Here is a 27,178-nt window from a genome sequence, read left to right on the forward strand (position 1 = left end):
TAACACATAGAATTAACGTGTAATTAGCTTTTTTTTAAATGGACATATGTAATTTAAAGACAGTACGACCAAACGAAGCCACTTCAAAAAACAAAAGGTCACTAAAACATTATTTCTTCAAGTGAAATTCCACTCGTTTCTGGTCGGAGAGGTGGCAGGGGTGGGCAGCACTAATGGAGCGATCAGATATGTCTAATTTCGTGTCATGGATCCTGGAGAAGTTCCAGCTCCCGTAGCTTTGAAGTAGTGCCCTCACTGGAAACGTCCGGAAGCGGATAGGCGAAACATGAATAGCAAATCTGGGTCCCAGAGGGAAACAGCGGGACCCAAGGAGCCAATGAATGAATTCTCAGGGATTCGACAAAGACCTGCTTACTCAGTCTAAACCGAAATGTTCGCAAACATTTTGGAAACCTCAGAAAGTACTTGGGGAATGTACGCCTGTACGCAGATAAATATTTCTCAGTGGTAATAGGGTTCAGGTTTGAAAAAAAGTTACTAAAAAAACAAACAAACAAACAAACAAACAAGAGCAGAGCATTTGGTATTTTGAATCAATCGTGTAACTAATTCGTAATACTTCTATAATAATGTAATAGCTTAAGGGAGGCAACTCAACGAGGCAACGATGTTTATTTACGGTACATCACAAGTACATAAAACAACATCTGTCTTTAGCACAGTCTCTTCCTATTGGCTCTAGACTTGGGCGGAACTCGTTCTCTTCTTCCTACTGTTGACATCCTTCTCAGTCTAGTCTCTAACAGTGCGCACCTTCTGCACTAGCTTAGATGGCGGTGTGCATGGCAAGGTTATAACAATAACAATAATAAAAGTGTGTGATTGAAAATATTTTTACCAAATGTTTTTTAGCGTAAAGTCATGCTTTTAGCATGCTAAATGAGAAAAGGTCCAATCACTGGTGTGGACCAGTTGGGGGTGGTGGAAGGGGTATCTGGGAGATGTTGCTCGACTTGAATTCGAACTCGAAAGATCACGCCTTGGTGAAACGCCGACACGCTAGCCACTAAGCTAGACAAGTGTTTATGAAAGTAGAAGTTTTTATAATTATCTAAATTTCGTTTCAAATTTTTATGCGAGACCTAATTCCCTACACATAGCTTATCTCCCTTTATCGTGTACTGTATCTATATAAACAAAATTAAATAATTAAGACTGATAAAATAATTGGTCTTTATTCAATTGTTTTGTGTTTTTAGAGACAATGAATAATTGCACAAAGGTTCAACTTCATCTGAGAGTGGGAAGTGGGACAAATAACCAAACAGACAGAGTGTGTTGCTCTAAGTTTGGCAGGGTGCTTCCTACTAACAACAAAACAAACAGAGTGTGTTGCTCTAAGTTTTGCAGGGTGCTTCCTACTAACAACCAAACAGATAGAGTGTGTTGTTCTAAGTTTGGCAGGGTGCTTCCTACTAACAACCTAACAGAGTGTGTTGCTCTAAGTTTTGCAAGGTGCTTCCTACTAACAACCTAACAGACAGACACGTGGTCTCTTACTTATAGGTCCAATCATTCTCTAGTAAGCTTCAATTTGAGAATATCATGAAATGTTATGCTGACATAGAGGTCCAACATTCGATCTCGAGGGTCTCTACTAAATTGGTTCACAGCATTCTATGATTAATGGCGCGTTAAGTAGTTCATTCAACTGATACAGTTAATTGGAACAACAGTGATCGTTGACACAATGAACTCTGCTTAGCTACTAACAGAAAAGTGTTTCTCATGAAGATATAATTTTTTTAGTGGCTGTGAGGAAGGGGCATCGATATATTTGGAAGGGGCATCGATTTATTTGGAAGAGGCACACATACATACCAATTTAATTTTTATCAAACAACAAAAAAAAAAAAGACACAAAAAACGCCCATAATGAGACTGAAAAGTATAATAATAATAATGATAATAATAATAATAATCTTTATTGTCCGTAAGGAAATTTGTCTTACAGTTTGTGCATTACAGCAAACAAAATGGAGTGGGGCTTCCTCTTCACTGAACTAAAACAAGAGGTCGAGATTGAAAATGAAATGTCCTACTTTGAAGTGATCGTACTTCAGTATACATAGACAAGTTAGAGGTGAATGTAGATCAGTGGGATGGCAAATCTAGAGCAGTGTAAATGTAGGGCAGTGTAAATATAGGGCAGTGTAAATGTAGGGCAATGTAAATATTGGGCAGTATAAATGTAGGACAGTGTAAATGTAGGGCAATGTAAATATTGGGCAGTGTAAATGTAGGACAGTGTAAATATAGGGCAGTGTAAATATAGGGCAGTGTAAATATATACAGGGCAGTGTAAATGTAGGGCAGTGTAAATATAGGGCAGTGTAAATATAGGGCAGTATAAATATAGGGCAGTGTAAATATAAGGCAGTGTAAATATACACAGGGCAGTGTAAATGTAGGGCAGTGTAAATATAGGGCAGTGTAAATATAGGGCAGTGTAAATGTAGAGCAGTGTAAATGTAGGGCAGTGTAAATATAGGGCTGTGTATATATAGGGCAGTGTAAATATAGGGCAGTGTAAATGTACACATGGCAATGTAAATGTAGGGCAGTGTAAATGTAGGGCAGTGTAAATGTAGGGCAGTGTGAATGTAGGGCAGTGTAAATATAGGGCAGTGTAAATATACACAGGGCAGTGTAAATGTAGGGCAGTGTAAATGTAGGGCAGTGTAAATATAGGGCAGTGTATATATAGGGCAGTGTAAATATACACTGGGCAGTGTAAATGTAGGGCAGTGTAAATGTAGGGCAGTGTAAATATAGAGCAATGTAAATATAGTAGAGCAGTTTGATCCAAATGTAGACCAGTCAGAGGGTTTACCTAAACACAAACTGAGCTATAGCTTTCTGCCCTCGACATTTTGATGCCTCCCCTCCCCCAAAAATGTCCAAATGATCAATTGCCAGCGCATGCTTAAATATATTATCGATTATTTAAAAAATCAAATGCCCAAAATCTCGATATCTTTAACTATTACTCTCCTCCACTCAAGCATGCACTGTGGACCTCTGTAAGTGACGCGGCAGACGAGACAATAGTTCTGACCTATTAATTAGTATTTACAGCCTCAGCTTTAATATTTGATTGTTGACATTATGGAGAAAGTTGCTGTTTTGTTATAATCATTTATTTATTTGTATTTATGTGGAAACGATCACTTGAGGAAGTGATTAGGCTAAATGAATAGCAAAACAAAACTCATGTGGAAGTGTCCAAGGGAATGCGAGAGCTTTCCCATTGCACGGTGCGGAGTTGAAAGAGAGCTTCCCTGTCCCGGCGAGAATCCATGCGCCGTTCCTCAAGGGACCGTTACACTAATGGCGAGTCCTGCACGGTTAGCTTGGTACAACACAGGAAAATGGCGGGGGTTCCCGGTGTTCTCGACCTTCGGCCATGCATTCTAGTTCATGCTCCCGGGGTGCCAGATATATTGGAAATATCAATGTTTTACATAGACATTGACTTGGACCTCTTCCAGACAGAACGGTTTGTTCAAGCAGGCTTACACGCCTAGAGTTCGAAGAGCCATGGCCCAACTCTTTTGGCAATCACACGGTTAATATAACAGTGCACTTTGCATCAAAACATTGTCAAAACGTATTGAAATTGATGACATGTTATTTTTTTTTAAATTGTTTTAAATTATTAACATGAGATACACTATTTATAAATTATTCAATCCCAGCTTCTTACACTGCAGGATTTTTAGCATATATTTGTAACTTGATTTTGTCAATATAATAACACATTGTAATCTATTAGTAAGCTCTTCCATTTGATCGTATATAGCCTCCTGTAATGAATTGTCCTGCACATTGGCAATGCCCTGCTTCCTAAATTCATTATCATTTGGTCTAGAACGCACTATTTCTCCCACTAAGGTCAAATAAAGTTAAATTAAGAAGACATATGACCTGCTGTTATTGAAGTATGAGAGACCTTCAAGGCAGTGCAGCATGTAGGTTTGTAATGGTCTTGATCGTGGCTAGACAAAGCCAGTTGTTATAACTAAGCTATCTAGAGGGTGCGCAAAATAATCCTGAACAATGAATATTATTTTTAAAAACTCTTTAATGAATAGGGCAAGCACGCTCATACTTAAACAATGAAACATCAGAAACAATGCCGAGAAGTCTCTTGTAGGATTCTAAATCACATACCGGTAGTTTATAAGACAGATTAAAAAACGGCATACGTAATTATTGGACAATGTTTATAAATTAAAAATGTATTTTACAGAACTAATTAAAAAAAATTTCGGGACAATCTTGTTTGGTTTGTAGACCTTTGGGCGTCCTTCTGCGAGTGGCGCCCGGGGCATGATGCACCTCATTGCCCCCTCTCGCTACGCCTCTGCATTGACATGATGACAGATCATAACGTTGTGTTCTAATGCTTTTCAACCAGCAATCCGTTAGAAATACCGTTATGTTCTGCTGACTAGTCCCAAGTGTTTGGAGAATAACACGACCCTCAAACATTTCTTGTCATGGTTGAATGAGCCCCCTGCTTACAAAAGTTGATCTTTTGACGAAAAAAAAAGATTACTGGGGGGGGGGGGGGGGGAGAGAAACGGAAAAGGTTTCAAAAAATATACCCCCCCCCATTCTTAAATTTTAATGGGGAGAATGGCCAAACATCAGAAGAAGTGAAATCATTTAAATAATTCAGGTCAAACAAAAGATCGAAGTTCTCAATAAATAAGATTCAAAACAAAACAAACGTTTAAGCTTGGTATCCGGTGCAGACAAGCGACTTTGTACTGTTACAAGTGAACACTCTTGGTATCCGGTGCAGACAAGCGACTTTGTACTGTTACAAGTGAACACTCTTGGCATCCGGTGCAGACAAGCGACTTTGTACTGTTACAAGTGAACACTCTTGGTATCCGGTGCAGACAAGCGACTTTGTACTGTTACAAGTGAACACTCTTGGTATCCGGTGCAGACAAGCGACTTTGTACTGTTACAAGTGAACACTCTTGGTATCCGGTGCAGACAAGCGACTTTGTACTGTTACAAGTGAACACTCTTGGCATCCGGTGCAGACAAGCGACTTTGTACTGTTACAAGTGAACACTCTTGGCATCCGGTGCAGACAAACGACTTTGTACTGTTACAAGTGAACACTCTTGGCGTCCGGTGCAGACAAGCAACTTTGTACTGTTACAAGTGAACACTCTTGGTATCCGGTGCAGACAAGCGACTTTGTACTGTTACAAGTGAACACTCTTGGTATCCGGTGCAGACAAGCGACTTTGTACTGTTACAAGTGAACACTCTTGGTATCCGGTGCAGACAAGCGACTTTGTACTGTTACAAGTGAACACTCTTGGTATCCGGTGCAGACAAAAGAGTTTGTACTGTTACAAGTGAATACTCTTGGCATCCGGTGCAGACAAAAGAGTTTGTACTGTTACAAGTGAATACTCTGGCTGGCAAAAAGAAGGAACTCCTCAATTCTGTGAAGAGACTAAAGCTGAGCTGGTTTGGTCATATTGTAAGACATGATCCAATGTCTAAAGTCATCCTTCAAGAGCACGAAGAAAAGGTCATCCAAAAAAAGCTGGCTGGACTATGTCAAAGGAACTGGTCTCTCTCTTGATGCCCTGCTGCTGACCGGTAAAAATGAAGGGATTTGGTTATGCGGTCTGTCACAGCCTGCGGTGGTCACGGTCACAGCACCCCTACGACGAAAGTCAAGGGACAGATGAATGATGAATAATGGTGAAACCTGAAACCTGTTCAATAAAATCCGTTGATCCAATCCCAGTACTCCCCTGCATTACACTTTCTAATTGTCAAATAGAATTAGAACACAGTCATCTATAAACTTTTCTCTTCGTAAATGATTTTTATAGAAAAGAAGACAAAGAGAGTTTGTGTTTTCACATTAACTCGTGAGTTGATCTTATGGGTCCCCTGTTTGATAAACAATCCCTGGAGAAAGGCAGAGTTCAATAAATTTAGCATTAAGTACATGGGGGTAAAGTTAGAAACAAAAACCTTTCCCATTTAGATTGTTGCTCTATCCGCCAAAGGGCGTGGCAGGATCTGATTACGTTTTCATTTCTTGACAGATGAATATATTAATAGTGACCTGTTACAATAGTGCTTTTTAATATGTAGTACTAAGTGTGCGTTTGATCAACAAAAGTTATAAGCAAATTTAATACGTGGATATAAGTAAGTATGAAATACAAATGACCAAGAATCCTAATTCTATGTTCATACAATACGTCAGCCTACGTTTAAAACAGAATGGACCTCATTCACCAATCGTAAACAAACACCTTTTCACCACGTGGTTCTCTATCTCTTCTATACAAATTACGTAATACACTAAGGCTGTCACGTGATACGTTCTTTTCGTTGTTTTATCAATATTATCAGTGGCTAAATGTTGTTTGTTTACGATTGGTGAATGAGGTCCATTGGTCTGTGATTAAGACCACCGAATGCACGAGGTTGTGTTTAACGCGTCAGAGTACGGCCCGCCTAAACTCAGAGTAGACAAGGACTAGACACATTGACCGGAGCATGTAGGAAGTCTACAATGTGAAATATTAAATAACCTGAACCACTTCCAAATCTTGTTTAAACAAGATGATAAAGAAAGTTATCACACAAAGGATTCGCCCATGAACAAGGAATATTCATGTCATGGTCTTATTTTGATTGATAAAAATAAAAACAGACCTAGAGCTAGATCTTTAATATCTTTAATAGCAGGAACCGCTACTCTGTGTTCAGCTCGATGCTATATGTAGGCCTACAAAGCAAACCGCTTAATCACTCAGTCATCGCGCCCCCTCTGGAAATTTCGGTTAAATATAAGTTGGAAGACCGATTAAAAATCACTTGAAGCGTTGTTACAAAGCTTATACCAACTCAATTTGTCTGTCTGAGAGTATGTCTATCTGTCTGTCTGTCCGTCTGATAAAAAGTGTGTACATGTTATTTTTCCCATACCCATTCTCGGATGTAGTTGAAACCTCGCACAATTATTCATTGGCATAGACAATACATGAATTATTAAAAAAAACAACAACAATTAATCCATTATTACTGGTAATTAATTATTTTGTTTGATACAAACAAGGGAACTAATCCTTCAGTATTCACAGATATGGCTAGATTTGTTAGGTTTAGTCCCCTTAAATAGTTTTTAACGCTATTTCTCCCTCACACATTCTTCGATCAAGTTAATACTTTAAACATGTATTTATTGTACCTAACAAAACACGAATCAATTAAAAAAACATCCAATTAGTCATTTAATAATTGGCAATTAATTATTTTGTTTGATATGGAATAGGCAAAATCACTTGTACATTATTGATAGATATGGTTTTAAGGGCGGAGTTCTTCCTCTTTAGAAAAGCTTTTCTATTTTGCTTGTTTTCCACTTAAAAACAAACTGAAAGACTTATTATCAATAATGAGACTCCTGGCCCTTAGGCGAAAAAATTAAATGCAATATAACTCAAAATGACAATTTCAAGGAATCATTTGCATTGTTTTTCATTTGAAACAAACTGAAAAGCCTATCAATTTAATTTTTTTTTCCGAAAAGAGACATTCTCTCCCTTTTAAAACCCAAGCTTCCGACCTAACAGTTTGAGAAATCCTGAACTTTGAACTAAAAATACTTATTTTCATGCTTCAGTGAAATCTAGACCTTTTAGGCTTCTATAATCTCGTCCTCAGCGTGAACTGAGGTTTAATATATCGTCTGCTGTCTCTTTAGCATTCAAAACAAAAATGGCTGCCAGAGGGACACTTCGCTATATTATACGTCTGGTAAGAATTAAACTACATGTATAGATTCTGTGTCTCTGAAAGAATGTGTAGAAACATTACAGTGAAATGTATAGATTCTGAGTCTCTGAAAGAATGTGTAGAAACATTACACTGAAATGTATAGATTCTGAGTCTCTGAAAGAATGTGTAGAAACATTACACTGAAATGTATAGATTCTGTGTCTCTGAAAGAATGTGTAGAAACATTACAGTGAAATGTATAGATTCTGAGTCTCTGAAAGAATGTGTAGAAACATTACATTGAAATGTATAGATTCTGTGTCTCTGAAAGAATGTGTAGAAACATTACAGTGAAATGTATAGATTCTGGATCTCTGAAAGAATGTGTAGAAACATTACAGTGAAATGTATAGATTCTGGATCTCTGAAAGAATGTGTAGAAACATTACAGTGAAATCTACAGATTCTGAGTCTTTGAAAGAATGTGTAGAAACATTACAGTGAAATCTACAGATTCTGAGTCTCTGAAAAAATGTGTAGAAACATTACAGTGAAATGTATAGATTCTGAGTCTTTGAAAGAATGTCTAAAAACATTACAGTGAAATCTACAGATTCTGAGTCTTTGAAAGAATGTGTAGAAACATTACAGTGAAATCTTCAGATTCTGAGTCTCTGAAAAAATGTGTAGAAACATTACAGTGAAATGTATAGATTCTGAGTCTTTGATAGAATGTGTAGAAACATTACAGTGAAATCTACAGATTCTGGATCTCTGAAAAAATGTGTAGAAACATTACACTGAAATGTATAGATTCTGTGTCTCTGAAAAAATGTGTAGAAACATTACAGTGAAATGTATAGATTCTGAGTCTCTGAAAGAATGTCTAAAAACATTACAGTGAAATGATAGAAAAAAAAAACGAATATAAATTGGCCCGCAGAGTATTTTGTTCAATGGAATCTTTTTGTTTGTTGCAGACGACAAGACCACGTGTTGCCAGATTTTCTTCGTTTGTAAGACAACTAAATTATTTATTTTTCCCCTAACTTATTTTCTTTTTTTTTTTTTTGTTTGTTTTAAAAATTAAACTTAAAAATTTAAAATGTTTAGTATTCACTAGAAATGATTATTGACTTCCTTGCAACAGCCTACGCCTACAACTAAATTATTTATCAACAATGAATTTCTGGAGTCAAGAACCAACCAGTGGATTGATTTACGCAATCCAGTAAGTCATGCATTCCAGTGAGTGTGTGTTAGTTTCATTTATTTTACAATTTTAATTTTTTAATTGTTCATTTCTTTTTTTTTTTTTGTTGTAATTCACAAAAATCTTTTAATTTCAATTTGTTCTCACTATATGTTTAACGATAGGCAACAAACAAGGTTATATCCAAAGTACCAGAAAGTACAACTGCAGAAATGGAAGCAGCAGTTGCTGCAGCTAAAGAAGCTTTTCCCGCTTGGTCCAGATCAACAATTTTATCAAGACAGCAGATTATGTTCAGACTTCACGAGCTAATCAGTAAAAATCTGGTCAGTTAACTTTTCTGTTCACCTGTTTGAATTTTTAAAATTCCCAAACTGAACTAATGATACTTGAATGCTAAGAATTGAATCATTGAAAACTGTCTGAATTGAATTTCTAGGCACGTTTGACAGAAGTTGTAATCCAAGAATCAGGAAAGACAAGAAGTGATGCAGAACGAGAGAGTCTTCGATGTCTTGGTCTGTGTCTGTTTTTTAAATGTCTTGGTGTGTGTCTGTTCTTCGATATCTGTGTCTGTTCTTCAACGTCCTGTTTTGTGTCAGTTCTTTGATGTCTTAGTTTGTGTTTGTTCTATGATGTCTTGGTCTGTGTCTGTTCTTTGATGTCTTAGTTTGTGTTTGTTCTTTGATGTCTTAGTTTGTGTCTGTTCTTTGATGTCTTAGTTTGTGTCTGTTCTTTGATGTCTTAGTTTGTGTTTGTTCTATGATGTCTTAGTTTGTGTTTGTTCTTTGATGTCTTGGTTTGTGTCTGTTCTTTGATGTCTTGGTCTGTGTCTGTTCTTTGATGTCTTAGAGTTTGTGTTTGTTCTTTGATGTCTTAGTTTGTATTTGTTCTTTGATGTCTTGGTTGGTGTCTGTTCTTTGATGTCTTGGTCTGTGTCTGTTCTTTGATGTCTTAGAGTTTGTGTTTGTTCTTTGATGTCTTAGTTTGTGTTTGTTCTTTGATGTCTTGGTTGGTGTCTGTTCTTTGATGTCTTAGTTTTTGTTTGTTATTTGATGTCTTGGTCTGTGTCTGTTCTTTGATGTCTTAGTTTGTGTTTGTTCTTTGATGTCTTGCTCCGTGTCTGCTATTCGATGTCTTGGTTTGTGTTATTCAATGTTTTAATCCTGACTTTATACTGTGTCTGTTATTTGATGTTTTGTCTGTATTTGTTCATTGATGTCTTAGTCCTGTTTCTGTTTATTGATGTATTGTTACTGTGTCTGCTGTTTGTATGTATGTTTGTACATGTTAAAATAATGCTTTAAATAATTTTTAATTCCCCGCTAATTGTATAATTACAATTTTTTTTGGCTTATGTAAATTTACATTTAAAAAATGCACCATGGAAAGATAACGTGACAACTATCCTCATTGATGTCTGTAAACAAAGAAGTCGATTGGTTTGTTCAAATGTTTCAGAGATAGTGAAACATTGCTGCAGTATTCCATCTTTACATCTGGGCGAGTCATTTCAAAATATATCTCAAGATATGGACATATTCACGTTCAGACTGCCGCTAGGTGTCACTGCCGGGATCACACCTTTCAACTTTCCTGCGTTGATACCTCTTATGGTAGGGTTTCTTTTTTTAAATCGTACAGTGCGATCAGATAATTGTTGGTGAAACTTTATCAAATGCCGTTTTGTTTAGGTTTTATTTTTTTATTTATTATTCTTTGCTTTTAACGAAGAGTTGAGCTGCGTCTCACGCCTCATTAGCTGTTTAAGTTTTGTTAGGATAACTTAGGGTTAGTCTTTGATAGTTTACCGATGAGATGAACACCAGCTACATTTATATACTGTTGACCAAATAATGCTAGATGTAGCAACTGTAATGTGATAGGCCTTGATCTTGTAGTTGTTGATGGCTGTCTGACTTTGACGAATTACTCTGGACATGTCTGGGTTTCTTGTACGGGTGTATTAGATGCGTTTAAACTACTACAGAACGATGCCTACACATGCAACAAGGTTAAAGTCCAGACCTTTATATACCTGAAAGAAGTTCAATACTGAAAAGGCCACAGTCGAGTCTCTGTCAGTAATACGAAGGTATGTACCAAAAGTCCTAACAGCAACTGACTAAAAATAACATAGACTATAACCCACTTAGCCGTGACGTTACTAAATGTCGCATTCAAAGTCCGTCAACTATCGTGCGTCTCCAATAGTCTCCATAACAACCAAGTGTCTAACAGTAAAAAAATTGAAGTTGTGCTTTTTTTTTAAAAAAAAAAACAATAATTTAAACGCTTACATTCTATGCATGAGGTGAGTTTCGCCTCGGCTTTTCCATCTTCAGTTCAAATGAATTTACAAAAAAAAATAAAAAAAAATAAAAAAATAAACGAATGCTCCTTTGTTTAGATATTTGCTCTGTCCACTGTATGCGGAAACACGTTTGTACTGAAGACGTCATCTTATGATCCCGGGGCTGTGATGATCTTGGTAGAACTGTGTAGAGAATCTGGGTTTCCGCCTGGTGTTGTCAATGTTATACATGGACGCAAAGAACGTAAATATCTATGACATTTCTAGTATATATTTTACAAAGACATCCATTTTCCCAATAGGGATGGGTGAATAACAAATAAAATTTAGCCTGTTATTACTTCCCTTATACCCAGAACAACTTAACACTTTTTAAAATCGAAACGTCAGCCGTTAATTTTCCCAATAATGACTTTTTATTCGCAGTTTTGTCCTAATATTTTTGTGTGTGAAAGCTAACATAGGCCTACTAATGTTTAAAAGCAAAATAATAATAAACTATTAAAAAAATGTAAACCTTGCATCATGTATAACATGTGTGACATAGAGAGTCAGTTTACAGAACAGTTTCAATTTTCTTCTCACAGCGGTCACTTTTCTATGTGATCATCCTGACATTAAGGCTATCTCTTTCGTCGGCTCGGACCAGGCGGTAAATATAGTTCTATTTTCATTCATCTGCTTATAATTCTCACGTGAACAACTTTTACAACTTTTGGTTTGTGTTTCATCTTTTGGAACTTTTTTTGTCGACATTTTATTTTTTCAATGGTTCTAGTAGTTTAAATAATTCTACCAGAAATTCGAAAAAAATGGCTTCAATATCATTTCAGGGTAACTATATCTACGAGAGGGCGTGTAAAAATGGAAAACGCGCGCAGTGCAATCTTGGCGCCAAGAACTACGTAGTTGTCATGCCAGACGCCAACAAAGAAAGAACTTTGTCCAGTTTGCTTTCAGGTGCTTATGGCGGCGCTGGTCAGAGGTGTATGTCCGTGTCCACAGCAATATTTGTTGGCGAGTCTAAAGAATGGATTTCAGAGCTTGTCGAGAAGGCGAAACAATTCAAAGTCAATGGCGGTAAGTTGAAAAAAGGGATAAAGACAGTGTTTGTAAGTTGAAAAAAAGTTTTAAAGGCAGTAAATTGAAAAAAAAATTTAATTCAGAGGCTTTACGTTGAGAAAAAATCGCAAATAAAAAAAATGTCAAGTTGAAATGTGAGTCAATAGCAAACACTGTTTTGGTTCTATTTAAAAACATTCAAATAATGGCTAGAAAGTCTCAATGTAGCTCCTTCTTCTATTTCATAAACCCTTGAAGGATTTGGCTGAGGTTGGAACACTGATGAAGTCTCTTTCACTTGTTGGTGCCATCTGACTTAGGTCTCTGTTCTCAATAAGTCCGCTAAATAAAAAGTCTGTCCTCTTCTTGATCTCACACGCACCTCTTTTCTTTTGTCGTCTACGTTTTTGTCTTCTCTATTGTCTTCTTCTCTTTTGTCTTTCTCTCTTTTGTCTTCTCTTTTGTCTTTTGCTTCTTCTCTTTTGTCTTCTCTTTTGTCTTTTGCCTTCTAATGAATCACAGACTTCTTCATTTGTTTATAATTATATAACTTTGTGTACTCAATTGTCAGGCACTGACCCTGAAGCAGACATTGGTCCACTGATTTCACCTGAAGCTAAGAAGCGAGTCTGTGGTCTCCTTCAGTCTGGTGTTGATGCAGGAGCCAAGTTGCTGCTTGATGGCCGTCACATAAAAGTGAAAGGTTATGAAAAGGGAAACTTTGTGGGACCAACCATCTTAAGTCACGTACATGTAATTGGACATTTTTTTTTTGCATGGGTGGTCCAGTAATCTAGTAGTAGTATTTCATCTGTAATAAAAACAGTTTGTTTGGAAGAGATTTCACACATAGTTCATATAATACAGAATTTAAGAATACTTTAACACTTTGATGGATAAGGGGGAAATAAAGAGGGCATCAGACGCTAATTATATTCGTGACGAAAACTGTGAGAGTAGTTTTATTGGTCATAAAGTGAGAACAAAATATTTGCCAGCTAACATTTTGTACATAGATGTTGTTCTCCTCTCTCGGTACTACTATAAAGGTAGCAAAATTTTTGACAGCTCACTGGCTTACTTGGTATGTACAAGTGTATGTTAGTTCATGGACGAAATTTAAAAATCTTTGAGCATTTAGAAATTCAAACTTTATACATTGTCTAGATGTTAGTGAATATTTTATTTTATTTCAGCCCAAAATGGAATGTTACACTGCTGAAATATTTGGTCCGGTATTAACCGTACTAGAAGTGGATACATTAGATGACGCCATCAACATTGTCAGAACTAACCCTTATGGGAATTCAACCGCCATCTTCACAACAAATGGAGCTTCAGCGCGGAAGTATACAATGGAATGTGATGTGGGTCAGGTTGGTAGTTGCTGTATGACAAGGGAAATTGAGTTTTCTTTTTTACTCTCTTTGTGAAGTATTTCAGTTTCGACATTTAGTGGCCAGACAGATCACAAACTGTCACATTGATGGTCCATTTAAAAGCAGTAGCACAGACCTAGATATATTATAGCTAGACTAGAAAAGAAAAGACAAAGTCATATCCAATCGTTTGGTGCGTAACTGTTTTTCAAGCTGTTTGGGAATTCGCATTTCTCAAAACCGCCTTTCTCTGTCTTTAAAAAGTACTGATCTTTCATTTCCAAAGTTTAGACATAATACAATCCTCTTTGCGGATTTTAAACATAGACATATATATATATATATATATATATATATATATATATATATATATATATATATATATAGACTGGACGATAAAGTAAAAATTATTATGGGAAACATTTGGGAAAAGATAAGTTTGTATGAGTTATACAGCAATTATGAGCAGTGTAAAACTAAAAGTATTTATAGTTGTTGTTTTTTCAGTCATAACCTATATAATTGATAGAACCCCTTCTGTATTATTATATCTCTAATCGTGCCTACCAAATCTATTAAATTTACATAATTAAAATAATTATAAATAGTTTTAAATACTAGATTTAGATCTAGTGTATATAAATACTATAGTAAAAAATACTATTATACTTACTACTAGTACTATACTACTATACTATAAACGATAATTGTAATCTGTATAGTCTAGTCTATAGACACTATAGTCTATAGTTAGTATATAAAATAAATAGTCTAGGACTAGATTGTCACTAGATCTATAATCTACACTTATATTAGATCTAGTCTATAGTCTGCATGCATAGATGATAGACTGACTAGTTTAATAGTTAGTAGTAAAAAGTATGAAAAGTATTAGACCTAGTTATTACAAATATTAGTCATATTTATTAGATTTAGATCTATCAATATTAAATTAGTGACAGTCACAGTTATTCTGACTTACTGAAACTGAAAGTTAATGTGTATAATATTCAATTTTTTTTCAACCTTTAGAATTTATCCCTGGCCTATCGTACTACGAACATTAGAGCACGTTCAGCTCATTTTCTTTGACTTTTTTGACTAAAAACTAATTCTAACAATTTGAATCGATAAGACGACCGCCATACATTAATAAAGAAGCCATGTCAACAAACATAGATCCACATCACAAACCTATATATATTTGCCTATGTCTATGATTATGAAACAAAGGCAAAATACTGGGAATATGGCAGTTTTGTACTTTTCAAAACTAAAGATCATAATTATATATTGGCTGAAATGTTAGTCCTAGAATTTATAGCTCAATTGCCGCCATTTTTTTTTTCACATAGATATAGTACATCAAACATATTTGACTTCCCCCAAATAAAAATAACTTCCTACTTCCAGTCTATATTTATTTGTCTATGATTTAAAAAAAAATGGGCTATTAATCACAGAACTATATATTCACGCGAATCTATGACATAAAGCCATTTCCTTTTAGTTTCCATTGAGATAATGTTTCCACAATCCTAGATATAAATAATTCAAGCCTATTGATTTGAACCATCTTACATTTAAATATATTGATTACCTAGATATTTATAGATCTAGATTCTGGATCTAAAAATTGTAAAATAATAATTTTGAGGCGAGTGTGCTCTTATTTGCGGGGTTCAATGACTCGAACTAAACATCATAATGATTATTACATAGGTTAGGTTTGAAAAAAAAACAACAACTTCTTGTAACTGCTTTACAAAACAACACCTTATTTTAGCTTTTTGATGTTTTTCACGACATTTTTGTGTAGGGCTAAGAGATCGGCGCGTCCAGTCTAGGTCTAATATATATATAGGTCTGTGACAAAGGGTTTGAAAAAAAAAGAGACGAAAAAAAAAAACAACCTTTGAAGTGCCAGTCTGGGAAGTAAATATTTTGGCGTTGGGTCTTCATGTCTTCGGGATGTCTTACACTTAAGTAAATATACAATTTTTATTTATTAAGATAACTGGACTTCCTGTCTCAGGATTAACAACAAGATTTTGATTTGGGACTACAATCCATTTTACCACACACTTTTTGTTATCATTTGATGATTGGACTATTACAATTCTCACAATTGAATTTTAAAAGACTCAATAATATTGCCTTGATCTTTTTTTTAAATTTCAAGCTTAGTGATATCGAAGTGACAGCACACTATGTCTATTTACTTATAAGATTTTTTATTAAAATCTTAATTTACCAATGTGAAACGCTGTTGAATTATCGGCCTTATTTATCATGATTTACGGGGGAATCCTAAATAGATATATAATGATTGCAAAGATTTTATAGAATCCTTAAAGACCATTTTTTGTACTATCAATATAGATTTATTCTATGTTATATTTACTACATTTATTTTTCCCTATATAGGTCGGTGTCAATGTTGCTGTTCCTTTTCCAAATCCAACTTTTTCATTTACTGGGTCACGTGGATCTTTCAAAGGCGATCTCCACTTTAAGGGAAAGCAGGCAATAACACACTTATGCGTTTCTAGTCTATAATAGTTTGTTATACCTACAGTATGGAGTAGATGATATGCGATAAAAAAAGACCCATTTTCGTTTGTGTGTTGTTATGTACTAGATTAGAGAGTAGGTTAGTTTTGTTAGACAAATTAAATTGTGTATAGTAACAGTTTTAGCGACGGTAAAAGTAATGACGTAGTAAGACATTAATGGCCAACCACTAGAAATTGTTGATCACTTTTGTTACCTTGGCTCCATCATATCCAACAACACTCTACTGGATAAAGACATAAACAACAGGATAGCCAAGGCAATGGCCACCATGTCACGGTTGCAGAAAAGAGTCTGGGACAACATATTGCTGACTAGCAGTACTAAAGCCCTAGTCTACCGGACCTGTGTGTTGAGCAACTTGCTGTACGGAAGTGAAACATGGTCAACCTACTCATGGCAGGAAAAAAAGCTGAATGTCTTCCACCTCCGATGCCTAAGGCGGATCTTTAAAATAAGGTGGCAAGATAAGATAACCAATGAGGAAGTGCTACATAGAGCAGGATGCCAGGACATCCGCTCTGTTATCAGCAGCAGACGCCTTGGCTGGCTTGGCCACGTTCGTAGAATGCCAGTAGGTCGACTTCCACAGGACATCCTGTATGGCGATCTAATAGAAGGCAGGAGAGCCGCTGGTCGCCCACTATTACGTTATACGGATGTATGCAAACGCGACATGAAGCTCTTCAAAATCGACACTGGCAACTGGGAAGAGGTGGCACTGGACAGATCCACATGGAGAGAGAGCATAAAGGAAGGGTCACAGATTGCAGATGTCATACACAACAGAAGCAGAAAGAAGGGTGAAAATGCAACGGCGCCTGGTGATTATATATTCCCAACCTGCGATCGCAGCTGTGTATCAAGGATTGGCCTCTTTAGTCACACAAGAAGTTGCAAAGGGAAAAGATCGTCTCTCGAGACAAGTAAGATGCCACAAGTAAGACAGACTAATGACGTAGTAGACTTAGGCGAACAAGAGACCAACATGGCGTTCATCTAGAAGTAGGCTGTGTTTTGAATAGTAGTTGAATAGTAGTTAAAGATAGCGACGTTTGGGAAGACTTGACGGATTTCCCAGTGAGAAATGAAGTGCCATTGTATACAAGTGAAACTAGTTATTAAGTATATTTCTATTTTGTAATGTTCTGTGGCTAATGGGAAGTAATTATTAGTAAGAAGTTAAGTCAGATGATATTAGCCCACAACAGTGTGTAGATGTAGTTGGTTAAGGAGGAGCTATACATTGGGATTTGTTTTCACTAGATTTATAAAGATACCCTCAAGATGTCCCTTGAGGAATGTAGAATCAACTCCTAAGATATGGAAGAACGTGGATACGTCAGTGTTGAGGAGAGCCGAGGACAAAGATCAATGATAGGTCTAGCCCCAACCTACAAGTGCCCTTAACGTAATCGGCTTTTCAAAGCGAAAATTTGACCCTAAAGTCATCTTCGAGTTCATAGGAGATAAGATTGTGCCTATCTACGATCATGATTGAGAACCTTCCTTCATCAGCTGTAGTGTGCTCTAGCCCTCCGCAGTAAAAGATCCAACTTTAATAATACAAAATACCTTTAAATACATAGTACCTTTAAATACATATACCTTTAAATACATAGTACCTTTAAATACGTAGTACCTTTAAATACATAGTACCTTTAAATACATAGTACCTTTAAATACATAGTACCTTTAAATACATAGTACCTTTAAATACATAGTACCTTTAAATACATATACCTTTAAATACATAGTACCTTTAAATACATATACCTTTAAATACATAGTACCTTTAAATACATATACCTTTAAATACATAGTACCTTTAAATACGTAGTACCTTTAAATACATAGTACCTTTAAATACATATACCTTTAAATACGTAGTACCTTTAAATACATAGTACCTTTAAATACATAGTACCTTTAAATACATAGTACCTTTAAATACATACACCTTTAAATACATATACCTTTAAATACATAGTACCTTTAAATACATATACCTTTAAATACATAGTACCTTTAAATACATAGTACCTTTAAATACATATACCTTTAAATACGTAGTACCTTTAAATACATAGTACCTTTAAATACATAGTACCTTTAAATACATAGTACCTTTAAATACATAGTACCTTTAAATACATAGTACCTTTAAATACATATACCTTTAAATACATAGTACCTTTAAATACATAGTACCTTTGAATACATAGTGCCTTTAAATACATAGTACCTTTACTTATTTAAATAAAATTATAATGTAAATATGAAATAGGATAGGAAACAAAACTAGTTAAATGTAAAAGTTATTGAAATTTATGTGTGTGTGTGTGTTTTGTGGATTGTTCATTGTGTTGCTAATTGTGTTTTTTTCTTTGCTATCACCAGGGTCTCCAATTTTGTACTCAGACGAAAACAGTGATTCAAATGTGGCGTGCAGAACACTCAGTGTCAGCTCAACCTGCTACATCTATGCCTGTACATCAGTAACAAAAGACCCGTTCCTATTCACATTCAATTCAAACTGTTTAAGATTCATCTTTCCATAACTTGTTTTACAACCTCATTAATTCAATCTTAAGACTTCGTCTATAAGAAAGAAGATGTACAAAACACAATACACACGCCAGCTCTGTGATTTATAGCTATATCGCTACTATTTTAAGTTCCTCTTGGGAAAGGTGGTGTTGGGGCCCCTGGCTACTGTTTTGTATATCTAATCGTTAGCAGAGGAATCTGATAAAAGGGATCATACTTAATCAGGATAAAAATATTTAAAATGTGTGTCTTTCCTTAGAGTATAAGAGAGGAAAAGGGGAGGGAAATGGTGTCAAGTGTCATTAACGAGTGTCTAGACACAAGTGACCAATCTTTCGACACCTTGTGTGAATAGTTAATGACAAAGTCAATACTGGGAGAAAATATTTTTCTGTTCAACAATAGAAACAATATAAAGGCTTTAAAAAAAACTTTCAATTGTGTGTTTATTATGAATTTATGTGTTATACACATGTCTGCTCTGTATATAATCATGTCTATATATATATATATATATATATATATATATATATATATATATATATATATATATATATATATATATATATTATTCATTATGTACATCATGGGCGTAGCCAGGATTTTTTTTCGGAGAGGGTTTGGGGGGGGGGAGATTCCCCCCGACCCCCCCCCCCCCCCGCGGAAAAAAATTATATATATATCTATATATGTGTGTGTGTACATGATTAATCTTTATTACATTCTGACCCTTTCGGAAGACGTTTATTGTTTATTGTAGACTCCCCGCCCTTGCTAGCAAGGGGGTCTGGGGGAGTTCGCAGCGCTCCCTAATCTGGTATTGAAAGCCAACAAAATGCATATTCTGAGGTATCTACAGTGCATTATCTTGCTATTAAAAAGTTTTATTTCAAAAACCTAATGTGCTATTCTTACTGACTTAGACCCTCGCGCGCCGTTCGGCGCATTTTCCGGCAAGCTGTTTCCGCAACTCTTATTTTGCGTAATTCATTTTGTGTGAGAACATGTCCGGCAAAACCTCATGCGTCGTTCTCTCACAACCTTACTAAAGATTCGACTCCCAGTTCGGCATATGATTTCTTTGATTTAGACCCGATCTCTATGACTGACTCATAAAATCTGTCTTAGCCATCTTTGTTGAGATACATTTAATGATTTTCAATTTCTTGACTACTCTCTTGGAATTACATGCCTGTATTTCGCTTTAGATTTTATATCGAAAAGGAAAGTTTTTTCGTCAAATAATCTGTTGAGGGGTTTTAAACTAAGAAATCTCTGGAGTTTTTTTGTTTTGTTTTTAATTCAAAACCCCATTTAGCTACGATGATAGAATTTGGTGACTGTAGTTTGCTTTAAAATAATATTGAAGAGAGAGGTTTTCAACTCTAAACGCTCTGTAGGGGAATTTTAAACTCAAAACCATCTGGAGGGGTTTTAAACTTTAAAGAAAAAGCCATCTGGAGGAGGGGGATTTAAACTCAAAACCCCTTTGGCTACGCTCATAGATTTTATAGTCTGTAATTTGCTTTTTTTTTAATATTGAAGAGGTACTTTTTAGCTTCTTCTTCTTCTTCTAGCCAGCTTTATTGCTTCTGAACTGTGAGCTCTTTTGCAGACTCTGCCAAGGAAAAAAAGTGTGCTGTTTTCTTCAGTTGTTCAGCACTGCCGTACAGGGTGTTGGTTATGTTGGGCTGTAGTGGAAGTAGGGTCTGCCTAAGGTGGATTAGGGAGGGGCATTCAAAGAGGATATGGTTTACGGTTTCAAAGAATTTTGCGTGTGTAGTGTGTAATTTTTTTTATATTGAAGATGGGGTTTATCGTAAATTTTGGAGGGGGTTTTAAAATCAAAATCTTCATCAACTGTGCTGTTGGAATCTGGGGATTGTTGTTTACTTTTTTTTTGTTTTGTTTTATAGAAGATGGGGATTTAACTGCAAAAACCTCTGGTAGGGGGTTTAAAATTCAAACCCCCCTATAGGGGGTTTTAAACTCAAAGTCCCCTGGTAGAGGGATTTGTATCTCAAAACCCCCTGATAGGGGTTTTTTAAATCTCAAAACCCCCTGGTAGGGGGATTTAAAGCCAAAACCCCCTGGTAGAGGGTTTTTAACTCAAAACTGCCTCGGCTGTGCTGTGGTAAGTGATGATTTAGTATTAAAATCTCACCTAAAATAAACAAAATGAAAGCAAAAATCAGTCACTTAATTCCGTCCCCCCCCCCCCGCAGGGGGAGGATTTCATTTCAGGGGGGGGGGTTTGAACCCCAAGAACCCCCCCCTGGCTACGCCCATGATGTACATATGTGTTATATACGTTTGTGTGTGTGTGTTGCAGTCACGTGTCATTATTACTCTACATTTGTTGAGCTTGTTGTCAAGTCTAAAATATCACAAGTTTCACCGAAACAGAAAGTGCTGGATTTACTTAAGAGCAACATAAACTATAGGGCCCCAACTTGCTTGGTGGGTCCCTCAAAAAATTATTGCAGGAATATTTTCAAGGATTTTAAGGAAAAAGCAAAGAAAAAATTGCATTGTGTTGATTTCCAAGGTCTCGGTATCGCAAACAGCTTGGGGCCTTATCAAATCTAAATCCAGTCCTGGGATGATAAGCCAACAAACTTGTTGGAGCAGCTTATTGGAGCTCGACTAAAAGTTTTTATAGGGTAGTGCAAGACATGGTAGGGAACTTAACCTAAGGCCCTAAATATCAAACATTAACTTGAACATTAATTTAACATTAACTTTAACAATACTTTAATAATTGTTTTGAGGATTCCTTCCCATTAGCCTATGGCCTATATTATATAACTGTCACTTTCAGATGCAAATGGATGCCTGCCTGCTTTCCTATATGTCGGTGATGGCGAAATGAAGCCCCTGAAGTAATCTTCATAGCGATTCCGTGTGTGTGTGTGTGGGGGGGGGGAGCAATTCTGTTACGCTGTCCTCCTTTAGGCTCACATAAAAAAAAGATCGGCTTTGGCATGTGGTCATCACCACACGGATGGCGTACCACACAGCGCAGCTGTCGAATGTTAAGAAGTGCCTTGACATTGTCCAGCAAAAAATGGTTATTTGTAAGTCTTACCGGCGTATGTCCATTATGGAGATACTTTTTTTTTATAGAGCTTCCAGGTCTCAAAGCAATACAAAGCTGTTAAGAGAACCATTGCTTTGGAGGCATTGTTTTTTGTTGGTAGGCAAAGAAAAAGGTGGAGGGGAACACATTTGAACATTTGAGACTTAAAGAAAAGCTCATGTCGCAGACAGACGCAGACGACGATAAGATATTTTTAATAGACATCAGGTGGGAAACGGATTTTTAAAATCTGCATCAGAGGTGGCAAAATATTCATGTTGCAACTGGGTCTTCGTAATCATATAAATACGCAAAAGCACCAATTCATTCATCACTAATTCTCCATCCTTGCGGTGGACGAAAAAATCCGAACATTTAACCTGCCATTGCTTTGGTCTACGACAAGTGAGATATGTGTATGATGAGACCGCAACAATTAGATTTACCAAAGTCGATTTTTTTATTCGCAACTTCGACCCAACATATGTTGTTTTTTTTTTAAAGTAGACCTATTGAAAAGTACAAGATGATACTTCCATTTTTAAGCACTTACTTTTTTTGTGCGTAATTACCTCAGATATTAATGTTGGTAGAGCATCAGACTTTAAATCTGAGGGAACAGGGTGTAGTCCCTAATCGCGCGATAGTTTTTTTTTTAATAGCGTTTTTCTCACAAATGTAATCTTAGTAATTAGATCAACATGAAAGATGAAATTGAATTTATAACCTCTATTGTCAGATCATTTTTAACACTTGATTAAAAATTGATTAAAATTGAAACCATCAGAGAAGCTTTCAAATAGTTCGATACAAAAATGAAAGTCGAAGAATACTCATATATGCTATGTACAGTGTGTGTGTGTAATAAATGATTATGTAGGATTATTATTTAAGTCGTACAGTGTGTGTGTAATAAATGGTATTGGTAATCGAGTCTATAGGCTTGGGAGGGACAGCGTTATAAAGCCGTCCGTAAAACTTTGATTTAACAGATACTAAAATTGAGATGTTTTCAAGGGGGGGGGGGTATAGTGACATAGAGCTAGGCCAGAAGTGAGTGATTGGACGGGCGATTTAAAACGGGCCGTTCCAATTCAATGTAACATATATTAGAGAACACTGGCCAAAAGGGGAAAGGTTGAAATACGGACAGTTTTATGGAAATTGCACAAAAATAATGGGGGGGGGGTACGGCCAAGTGAGAGTTTGCAGGATGTAGGCCTAATAAGAAAAAAGACAAGAGACAATTTTTTTTAATAATATTTCGAATAAGAAAAAAAAGTAGAAGAGTAGTCATATAGTTAAGTAAGAGTAGTAGAGTAGATCCGGTACGTGACGTTTTGGCGCAGCCGTTTTGGCGCCGGGGACGTTTTGGAGCGAGGTATAATTTGACGATAATTTAATAACCGCGTAGCTTTCATAACAATGCTTATTTCATTCTAGTATAGTATTGTATGATAGTATTGTATGATAGTATTGTATGATAGTATTGATTGTATGATAGTATAAATTCTAACACCATCCAGCGAATTGTTTTTTTTTAATTTTTTTTTTATAAAGGTTTTCACGAATATATGATAAGTCTAATTCCTGAATTGTAATGACATGCTCCCCTCTCCCCTTTAATTATTTTTGATTTCTGCTATGCGCACTGGATGACATTCTTCCATTTCTGTCCAATAGACATTTAAAACAAAAAGAATTGACATCAGTTTTTATATCCCAACAAGCTAAGAGACTTTGAAAAGATATATTTTGTGAAATGGGGTAGGGGTGATTTGGGTGACACATCTCCCCTTGACGCAGGTCAAGTCAAACAAGTGAAGAGAACACCAGCACGGAGCACTGGTTGTTTGCGTCATGCGTCTGGCGATCATCTCCTTTGGACTGGTCATTACCTGTGGCACCTATCCCCGCCCCCTCTCTTCTGGGCACCTTTCACTCTTTCCTCCACCCTTCCCTCTCTCACGGGTAAGACGATAATCTGTTTCTAGCACTCCTCTTGACATCCCTAGGTGCGAATTTATAATCTTTATTTCCGTAAGCGGTTCAATGTCTACCCCTCTCTTTCAATCTCTTCCCCACCACGTCTTTATAACATCGCGTAGTTAGGACCATTCACTAATCATTGGTCCAGCACGCTGACAGACTGGCAAAACTTTCCCCATTTCACTCATAGCAGTTGGAGCAGTCAAAAGAATAAGCTTTTCGTGGATAGGACATTCGTTATCTCCCTTTCTATATTCTCACAGATCTACGTATGGCAGATGCAGAAAGAGGTTTTGTACTGCCTGCCATATATGTACTGCCTGTCCTATATGTACTGCCTGTCCTATATGTCCTATATGTACTGCCTGCCCTATATGTACTGTCTGTCCTATATGTCCTATATGTACTGCCTGCCCTATATGTCCTATATGTACTGCCTGTCCTATATGTACTGCTTGCCCTATATGTACTGCCTGTCCTATATGTACTGCCTGCCCTATATGTACTGCCTGTCCTATATGTACTGCCTGTCCTATATGTACTGCCTGCCCTATATGTACTGCCTGTCCTATATGTACTGCCTGTCCTATATGTCCTATATGTACTGCCTGGCCTATATGTCCTATATGTACTACCTGTCCTATATGTCCTATATGTACTGCCTGCCCTCTATGTACTGCCTGTCCTATATGTACTGCCTGTCCTATATGTCCTTTATGTACTGCCTGCCCTATATGTCCTATATGTACTGCATGTCCTATTTGTACTGCCTGCCCTATATGTACTGCCTGCCCTATATGTACTGCCTGCCCTATATGTACTGCCTGCCCTATATGTACTGCCTGCCCTATATGTACTACTGCCTGCCCTATATGTACTGCCTGCCATATATGTACTGCCTGCCATATATGTACTGCCTGTCCTATATGTACTGCCTGTCCTATATGTACTACCTGTCCTATATGTACTGCCTGCCCTATATGTACTGCCTGTCCTATATGTACTGCCTGTCCTATATGTACTGCCTGCCCTATATGTACTACTGCCTGCCCTATATGTACTGCCTGCCCTATATGTACTGCCTGCCCTATATGTACTGCCTGTCCTATATGTACTGCCTGCCCTATATGTACTGCCTGCCCTATATGTACTGCCTGCCCTATATGTACTGCCTGCCCTATATGTACTGCCTGTCCTATATGTACTGCCTGTCCTATATGTACTGCCTGCCCTATATGTACTGCCTGTCCTATATGTCCTATATGTACTGCCTGGCCTATATGTCCTATATGTACTACCTGTCCTATATGTCCTATATGTACTGCCTGCCCTCTATGTACTGCCTGTCCTATATGTACTGCCTGTCCTATATGTCCTTTATGTACTGCCTGCCCTATATGTCCTATATGTACTGCATGTCCTATTTGTACTGCCTGCCCTATATGTACTGCCTGCCCTATATGTACTGCCTGCCCTATATGTACTGCCTGCCCTATATGTACTGCCTGCCCTATATGTACTACTGCCTGCCCTATATGTACTGCCTGCCATATATGTACTGCCTGCCATATATGTACTGCCTGTCCTATATGTACTGCCTGTCCTATATGTACTACCTGTCCTATATGTACTGCCTGCCCTATATGTACTGCCTGTCCTATATGTACTGCCTGTCCTATATGTACTGCCTGCCCTATATGTACTACTGCCTGCCCTATATGTACTGCCTGCCCTATATGTACTGCCTGCCCTATATGTACTGCCTGTCCTATATGTACTGCCTGCCCTATATGTACTGCCTGCCCTATATGTACTGCCTGCCCTATATGTACTGCCTGCCCTATATGTACTGCCTGTCCTATATGTACTGCCTGTCCTATATGTACTGCCTGCCCTATATGTACTGCCTGTCCTATATGTACTGCCTGCCCTATATGTACTACTGCCTGCCCTATATGTACTGCCTCCCCTAAATGTACTGCCTGTCCTATATGTACTGCCTGCCCTATATGTACTGCCTGTCCTATATGTACTGCCTGTCCTATATGTACTGCCTGTCCTATATGTACTGCCTGCCCTACATGTACTGCCTGCCCTATATGTACTGCCTGCCCTATATGTACTGCCCATATGGCTACCAAGGGGGGTTTTGGGGGTTCAAACCCCCCCCCCCCGAAATGAAATCCCCCCCCCCGGTGGGGGGGGGGAGTCGGAATTTAGTGACTGATTTTTTGCTTTGATTTTGTTTATTTTAGGTGAGATTTTAATACTAAACCATCACTTGCCCCAGCACAACCAAAGGGGTTTTGAGTTTAAAACCCCCTACCAGGGGGTTTTGAGTTTAAAACCCCCTACCAGGGGGGTTCGAGTTTAAAAACCCCTACTAGGGGTTTTGAGTTTAAACCCCCCTACCAGGGGTTTTGAGTTTTAAACCCCCTACCTGCGTTTTTGCAGTTAACTCCCTCTCTTCTATAAAACAAAACAAGAAAAATGCAAACGAAAATCCCCTAATTCCAAGAGCACAGTTAAGGAAGATTTTGATTTTAAAACCCCGTCTAAAATGTACGATAAACCCCCTCTTTAATATAAAAAAAAGCTAATTACGCACTCAAAATGTTATGTGCGTAGCTAAATTGGTTTTGACATAGTTTTGAGTTTAAATCCCACTTCAGCGGGGTTTGAAGGTAAAAAAAAATACCTCTTTAATAATAAAAACAAAGCAAATTATACACTAAAAATGTTATGAGTGTAGTCTAAGGGGTTTTGAGTTTAAACTCCCCTCCAGTGGAGTTTGAAGCTAAAAAGTACCTCTTCAATATAAATAAAACCAAATTACTCACTCTAAAATCTATGAGCGTAGTCAAAGGGGTTTTGAGTTTAAACCCCCCGCCAGGGGGGTTTGAGGATAAAAATACATCTTCAGTGTAAGAAAAAAAAAAGCAAACTTACGAACTCAAAATGCTATGAGCGTTGCCGAAAGGGGTTTTGAGTTTAAACCCCCATTCAGAGGGGTTTGGTGCTAAAAATACATCTTCAATATAAAAAAAAGCAAATTACACACTAAAATTATTTGAGCGTAGCCAAGCCAATCGAGGGTTTTGAGTTTAAACCCTTCTTCTACAGATGGCTTTTTTTTAAAGTTTAAAACCCCTCCAGATGGTTTTGAGTCTAAGATCCCCCTACAGAGCATTTTGAGGTAGAAATGCCCCAACAGATGATTT

The 27,178-nt window shown here is 37.0% G+C and overlaps 1 protein-coding gene across 2 annotated transcripts; it reads left to right on the plus strand.

Moving 5' to 3' along the window:
* The first annotated feature begins 7,733 nt into the window (after nt 1-7,733).
* On the plus strand, nt 7,734-19,327 carry LOC106069293 (methylmalonate-semialdehyde dehydrogenase [acylating], mitochondrial-like). Of its 2 annotated transcripts, none has more exons than XM_056025173.1 (13): nt 7,734-7,836; nt 8,778-8,813; nt 8,948-9,028; nt 9,175-9,336; nt 9,450-9,528; nt 10,472-10,626; nt 11,421-11,568; nt 11,912-11,976; nt 12,158-12,404; nt 12,958-13,139; nt 13,583-13,762; nt 16,193-16,291; nt 18,740-19,327. In XM_056025173.1, the coding sequence occupies exons 1-13, from the start codon at nt 7,798-7,800 to the stop codon at nt 18,839-18,841; spliced, it is 1,575 nt and encodes a 524-aa protein (XP_055881148.1). In that variant the 5' UTR covers nt 7,734-7,797; the 3' UTR covers nt 18,842-19,327. The 2 variants fall into 2 exon arrangements, with proteins under 2 accessions (XP_055881148.1, XP_013084368.2); XM_013228914.2 differs by having other exon boundaries at nt 7,735-7,836; nt 8,954-9,028.
* The last annotated feature ends 7,851 nt before the right edge of the window (nt 19,328-27,178 follow it).

This window comes from Biomphalaria glabrata, chromosome 3, assembly GCF_947242115.1.
Source record: "Biomphalaria glabrata chromosome 3, xgBioGlab47.1, whole genome shotgun sequence".
Taxonomy (NCBI): domain Eukaryota; kingdom Metazoa; phylum Mollusca; class Gastropoda; family Planorbidae; genus Biomphalaria; species Biomphalaria glabrata.

Coding starts and splice junctions, on each gene's coding strand:
- LOC106069293 (XM_056025173.1), top strand. CDS start 7,798: ATGGCTGCCAGAGGGACACTTCGCTATATTATACGTCTG. Junction 9,029..9,174: donor GGATTGATTTACGCAATCCA/GTAAGTCATGCA, acceptor GTTTAACGATAG/GCAACAAACAAGGTTATATC. Junction 10,627..11,420: donor CTGCGTTGATACCTCTTATG/GTAGGGTTTCTT, acceptor TCCTTTGTTTAG/ATATTTGCTCTGTCCACTGT.